The sequence below is a fragment of the Phaethon aethereus genome (genome assembly GCF_964289735.1).
Source record: "Phaethon aethereus genome assembly, chromosome: 26".
NCBI classification, from domain to species: Eukaryota; Metazoa; Chordata; class Aves; order Phaethontiformes; family Phaethontidae; genus Phaethon; species Phaethon aethereus.
This window is the reverse complement of record NC_138602.1, coordinates 1668063-1675002: the sequence shown is the minus strand read 5'-3', so window position 1 is coordinate 1675002 and position 6940 is coordinate 1668063. Positions and strand designations below refer to the sequence as shown.

The 6940-nt window shown below is 58.1% G+C and overlaps 1 protein-coding gene across 1 annotated transcript; it reads left to right on the top strand.

The window, feature by feature from the left end:
• On the top strand, positions 1–3494 carry PEAK3 (PEAK family member 3; the record flags this gene model as incomplete). Its single annotated transcript, XM_082010892.1, has 5 exons — positions 1–107; positions 859–1004; positions 1271–1926; positions 2499–2615; positions 2811–3494. The coding sequence occupies 5 exons, from the start codon at positions 1–3 to the stop codon at positions 3492–3494; spliced, it is 1710 nt and encodes a 569-aa protein (XP_081867018.1).
• Positions 3495–6940: the final 3446 nt, after the last annotated feature.

Sequence of the window (6940 nt, the reverse complement as noted above, 5' to 3'; positions counted from 1 at the left end):
ATGGCCAGTGCCGGGGCAGCCAGGGACGGGGAGCGGGAGCTGCCGCCGAGGCGGGAGATGGAGTTGGAGCCCACCAGACCCCCACCGCTGCCAGGGAAAACTCAGAGGTAACAAACTGCTCTGCAAACGGGGCCCAAAAAGGAGCCCAGCAGCAGCCCGGCAAGGCGGCTTCAGCCTGACGCTTCGCACTGCAGGGCGACAATCCCCAGTTCCCTGGGGGTAACACGGGCTGAGCGGGGCCAAAGAGGGGCAAAGCCCGAAGCTGTACAGCACGCGATGTCCCCAGCAGAAAGCTGAGTTTTTAAAGCAAGCCACTGCAGTTTCAGTACCACTTGTGGTGGCAGGGTCAGAGCTGAAGGTTTGCGCTGAGCCTGACCAGGACGGGGAAGTGAAACCCCAGCCAGGGCTGCGGACGGCTCCTTCCCGCTGCGCTCCTGCTTACCAGCTCTCTGCTTTCCCCTGCCTGCGCGCAGACCCCCTGTGCTGCCCCCCAGACCTGCACCGGCGTGTCGAAGGCTCCCACACCTCTCCCACCATTGTGTCCTCCTCGCAGCCACCCAACGGGGACCACAGGGCAGACGTGAACCCGTGTGCGCGCACACCCCCTCTGCACCCCTGTGGGTGTGCACCAGCACACGTGAAGCCCTCAGGGCAGCCCCCAGGGAGCGGGAGCACCCGCAGGACCCCCTAGTGCAGGAGCTGGAGTCACTGGGCCACCAAACTCTCTCTTTTGCCCCAAAACCACACAGCCAGGGCTCCCAGGCCACTGCTTCCCTTTTCTCCTTATTCTTCCCCTGAGCTGGCATTGAAAGGAGCCAGAACCCCCGGGGGCGAGCACTGACTCCCGGCTCCGTGCAGGACCCTCACGCTCGCGCAGGGCAGCCTGCACACCCGCTGCAGCAGCCTGGACCTGGGTGCCCCTGGACCGCCTGCCCCCATGCCGGACACCCCGGCGGGCCACCCGCCTCAACCCCCCGACTCGGCCCTCATCTACAGCAACGTGGGTGAGTGACACCCCGAGCCCGCTGTCCTCCTCCCTGCCGAGGTGTCAGCTCGGGCGGTGGGGATGAGCCCCACTGCTGTCCCCATCCTCCTCCTGCGGCACCCAGCTGTCACCCCTCCGGCTGGCACTGGGGATTGCTTTGGGGCTAGAAATACATGCAGTGGGGCAAATAACGTGCTTGCGCTCCCGTCCTGCTCCGTCTCCCACTCTCTCCCCCCAACCCCCAGGGAAGTCTCAGCCCTGCCATGTCTGTTCCTCCCTTCCCAGGAGAGCTGCGGGCTCACCTTGTCCCCCGCAAGGCCAGCCGAGGGGAAGGACCTGGGAGACCCCCCTCTCAGCCCAACCAGCACTTCCTGCCTCCCCCATTGCCAAAAAAGCAGCTCCAGCGAGCAGAGTCCCTCCCGGAGCAGGGGCCATCCCGGCACTGTCAGAGTGACCCCATACCATGGGCCAGCAACATCCCACCACCCCATTGGCATGAGGAGGGGGCTCCCAGCTCCATCCCCCCACGGGACAGACCCTCTTGGGGACCCAAGAAGCTCCTGACCAAGTCCCAAAGCCTGGGGGAACCGGTGGCCCGGAGCAGCCTGCCAAAAGCCCCATCGCCCAGCCTGGCGGAGCTGACGTTCGGGACGGCAGATGGGGATCTGGGGCAGCTCCTGCAGCCCCTGGAGAGCCCAGCCGGGATGTGCGGGGTGGTGTTGGGGTGCCAGGCAGCCGCCCTGGCCCGGCTCTCGGCTCGCATCCAGGAGGAACTCGTGGGGCCGGAAGAGCGGCAGCAGCTGCTGGAGGCAGCGCTGGCGGGGAAGAGCTGGGCAGCGCTCAGCATCCTGGACCGGGAGCCATGCTGCGAAAGCAGGGACGCTTGGTACTTCCGGGTGGCCTTCGCTTTTGAGCAAAGCCAACTGGTGTTTGCAGCCAAGGTACGCAGGGAATTGGGGAAAATGCCCTGAGCAGCATAAAGGGACCTGGCTCCTGGGGCACGGGGGGCTGCGGTGCTGCAGGCGAGTGTACACCGAGGGCGTCGGCTTTTCCATTGTCCCCCGTCACGCAGGCGGTTCCCCTTTCTGCACCTACTTCTGTGTTTGCTAAAGGAGACAGCACCGCTGGCACGAGCCGGCGAGGCAAGAGCAACAGCTCCCATGGGTCCAAAGGACACGTCAAGGAGAATGGCACCACGGGGAAGTGGTCTCAAGGGGCCGTCGGACACAAAGTAGAGGCTGGAGCAGAGCTGGCTCCTCGGGCAGTGCAGGATGAGACCCATCAAAGCAGCTTTGCAGCTCACCTGGGGTTACACCTCCTCCCCATTCCCGTTTCTTGCCCAAAGCCATTCCAGCAGGCACCGGCGGGTTTGGAGGGTGCGGGGGGAGCTCAGCACCACGCATGGGTCGGACCGGGCCTGGTGGCCCTGAGCTGAAGTGGTGGCCCGGCTTGGGACAAGGCACCCCGTGGCTCCATCCTCACGCAGCTGGCCATGCCCTGTCTCTCCTTGCAGGTCCCCAAGCCAGGCTGTGCCAGCCTGGGGGTGCAGAGCTCCCTCGGGGCACACTGCAGCATCCAGCGCCTCATCGGCCGCTTCACCGACCACCTGCCGCGTGAGCTGGTGGTACCGGTAAGCCCTGGGGAGCAGAGTCGATCCCCTTCTGAAGAGGAGCCAGCCCGTCTTGCCACCCACCCTGTCCTGCAGGTCCTCCTTTCACCCGAGGTTCCCTACCAGACCCTGGCATGCTTTGTGAAGAGATCCCATGGTTTGCACAGGACTAGCCCTGGGCACTACGAACGCCTGGCTTGCCTCCTCCTCCTGCAGGTGTGCATGGGGCTGGAGCACCTCCAGGTGCAGAACGTGGGGCAGGGGGACCTCTGCCCTGAGAACCTGCTGCTGGTGAGGTGCCCGGGTCTTCCCCGGAACCAGCAAGGCAAGGAGGCATCCCTGTCCCTTCCAAGGCTGCTCATCAGCAGCTTCTTCAAGGTTAAAGACAAGCGAAGACCTTGTTCTACCAGCCAAGAGCAGGACTGGACCAAGGGGCTTGCTGCACCGCCCTCCCCGATGGCAGATGAGCTGAATGTAGGCATGCTGATCTATCAGATCTTGCATGTGGACATCTCTCTGGAAAACGCCTTGGGGTTCAGAAGCAACAGACTTCCTGAAATCCCCTCCCTGTCCATCTATTCCACGGGACTCAAGCGTTTGGCCATGCTGCTTCTCCACAGAGATCCCTGCAAGAGGGTCTCCATTGAGCAGGCAAGGAGCATCCTGCAGGTCCTGCTCTGGGGGCCTCGCCAGGAGCTCTTCGCCAGGAGCAAGAAGACCCTCACCCTGCTCCGGAACTGGATGGAGGTGAAGAGGGCTCTGCTGCTCCTGAAATTTGCGGAGAATTCAGCTGGGGCAGGGGCGAGCCCCAGCCTCGAGGAGTGGCTGTGCTGTCAGTACTTCAAGGAGGTCACCGAACACATGCTCTACCAAGTCACCCAAGCTCTCTACACTCCCTGAAGGCAAGCTGAAGTTTGGCCCATCCATGAGGTCTCCCCAAAGCCAAGAGCCCATGGCGACCTGGCCAAGTCCACCAGCTGCCATCTCCTGCAAGGAACCCGAGCTCATCCTGGCTGGGAAAACTCTGTTTGCAAACCTGAACCCACTTCCCCCACAGCACATGAATGATGAAGCTGGGACCAAACTCCCACCCATGGCTCCCACAACGCAGGAGTGTTTTTACACCCTTGGCCGATTTTTGTTTGAGGCTGGGAGTGCAGTTTATCACAGCATCACAGGAAAGCTGGATGGATGGAAGTCACAGGATCAAGCGCCAGTTCAGTGGCTGATTATCCCAGGAAAAGTTTACAGGACTTCAACTTTGCACAAACCCCCTCAGACCTCTGCTGCAGCCGCCACGAGGCTTTCACTGTTTTAAATAACAACACAAAGCCACACATTATAGCTCACCTTAATGCACCGCTAGCAAAGGAGAAATACAATGCCTCGTGCAGCCTGCTCTTTATAGAAACAATTTGTGGCATAGTCACAAATATAAATGACATTTTAAAGGGGGAAAATACAACAGCCACACAGCTTCAATAAAACCCAGAGCTGAGCCTCTTAAATACTGATCCTTTATGCGCTTCTTTGACAGCATTACACACCCCAGTGATGTATCCAGGGAGAAACACAAAGCCAAACTTCACTGCCTGGCAGTGATTAGCCAGAACAGCCTCGATGGTGTCTAGTAAATAGCTCGGGTCGGTTTACGGCTGCTGTGCGCAGGGTCCAGGCTGCAGGGTCGGTCTCTGGCTGCACTAAGGCAGGGCCATTGCATCTGCTGCTCGGTATAAAACACGCAGCACCAGGACCCTGGTTCCCAGGCGCATGCCAGGTGACCATCACAGTGGAATGCCATGCAAGGCCCTGCTCAGGTCATTTATATAACTATAAATTAAGTAATTATTAATCCACTCGCAGCTATCACCTGACAGCAGCAAGAGCAGCCTCCACAGGCTTCCCCGCAGCTACTGCTGGGGCAGCCCCGGCGTGGCCATGGACGTGGGCAGTGGCACACCAGGCAGTCACCGGAGCCGGTGGCACGGCTCGGTCAGGGAGGAGTCCTCCTGGGAGTCCCTGAGCACACAACCCCGGGTAAACCAGCGCTGTGACCCCCCCGAGCAGCACGCCTCCAGCTCCCCCAGCGTGGGCAGGCAGCAGCCTCATCATCTGGGCTACAGCAGGGCTGAAGACCCAGGCAAGGCCACAGCCCCTCTGTGCAAGGGCTCCATGCACAGCGGGGGTCCATTCCCTCCCGGAGCAGCACCCAAACCTGGCAGTGTGGCCGAGGAAGCCACACAAACCCTGTCACGGTCACCACCCAAGCACGGCCGGTCCACAGAAACGTTGTTCAAATTTCAGTAAGGGCTTTTGGGCCAAAACCAGGCAGAAGGGGTTGTCCTGCCCGAGCCCCAGCCCTGCAGTGCCCAGCGCCTCTCCTGCAGTATCCCGCGTGGCTACAAGATGGCGGTAAAGCTCGCGCCACGGCAGCAGCTCACCCACAGGCACCTGGGAAAAAGAGACAAAACCTGCTCCCGCAGGCGGCCGCAGGCCCCCCCCAGCCCCGGGCCGGCACCCCCCACACCCCCGTTTCTGGTTTCCACCTTGGGTGTCCCCTTCCCCTTCTGCCAGGAGCAGCTTGGGGCACCCACGTGCAGCAGAACGTCTACAGGGACCACGGCCTTCAAGGCAGGATCACGCCCATCTCCACACGCACATCCCGGCAGAAAGCGGAACACAGCACAGACACAGCATCGCAGAGGAAAACAATTTCTCAGGAGAACCAGCTTACAAACTTCAGCCCTTTGCCAGCCTTGTCGAGTGAAGGACGAACACGCTGTCCCCGATCATGCCCGCCTCTCCTCTTTGCTGGCCTTCAGCACACTGAGAACAGCAAGTTCAGAGCTTTCCAAAAAAAACCCACAGGAAGAACGCCACTGTACAGCCACAAAAAAATTTGGCAAGAGACCTGCGGGAAGGAGACCTCTCACCTGCAGCCCAGCCAGGAGCCTTGGTCTCAGCAGAGGTGACGGTTGTGCTAGGGGCCATACCCCAGGACGCAGAGCACTGCCCAAGCTGGGGCAACGCTCGCAAGAGGCTGATATAAATACCTGAAACCCAGTTAAACAGAACATCAATAACATCCACCTTTCACTGTGTTGCTAATTTAAAAAGAGGCTCTCTGTGACCACGGTGCCATTCCCCTGGATTACTTCATGCTGCAGGATCTGCTCCCTGCCATACCTCTGAGAAGAGAACTTCAGGGATTAAATTTTGGCATATTCCACGCGATTCCAGTACTGCATAGCCCAGAACATCTGCCTAGGGCTGACCCATGGGGTGATCCTCAGGCCCCCATCCTTACACATTTCACAATGTAGAGTTCCTAAAGCCAAGCTCAGCAGGCACGCTGGGCCCCTGGCAGAGCACACGCTCATGAAGATCATGTGCTGCTTCTAGTCACACTGACTCACGGCGTAACCTGGTAAAAGAACCCATCCCAGAGATTCGCTGCTCCAAGGTTTTATAGAGGGAAGATTAATCAGGTCAAATGGTGCCAAACAAGCCTCCAAAGCTACAAGTACTGGAAAAAAATGAAATACAATGCTTTAAAGCACAGCCCTTTGGAGACTTAAGTAACTTCAGCATGTTTTGTTAATTCTAGCACTACACAAGCAGCCATTTTCCCTCCTGTTTGGTATCCTAAACACTAACAGGTGTCTGTGGACCCCAACAACAGGCACTGCTTGACAATGGCCCCCTCTCCCTACACTACAGCTCCAATCTGTCTCCCCAGGAGAGCTCTGGAGGCCACCCAGCCTCAGTGACAGTATTTAGCTACAGAAGTGTCACAACCCTTCCTAGGTCACAGCCAAAGCATTCATCAAGCCATTCTGCATGCTTCACACACAGAAGCATTCGGACTTCAATGGTACTGGCAACACTGAGACTCCAGGTATCAAAGTTGCACATGTGATACTCAAAGACACTGGAACCTCAAGGCAGCCACAAGCTGTGCTTCTCAGTATTTCACTTGTGACTTTCCAACTAACACATGCCCTGAAGTATCCTATGAAACACTGATAGAGCAAGGATGCAGTGATCCCAGTTCACAAGTGGAAATGGAGAACCTGCTAATTATTGCACTAAAAGTAGGCTTTCACAGGATTGCTAAATTATTTCAAATCCTGGCAGATCATAGCCATGAGTTCCAGTCAAGCAAAGAATGACCAACACCTTTCCGTACCTGCAACTTTAATGGATGGGGCAGTTCCAGTGCCATCTCTTCAGAGTGCAAGTCTTAAACAGCTTAAACCAGCAATAAAAAGTAAAATATAAATTTTTATTTAGAATTAAAGCAAATACTTCAGTATCACAAACACAATATTAAACTTCAAGAAATA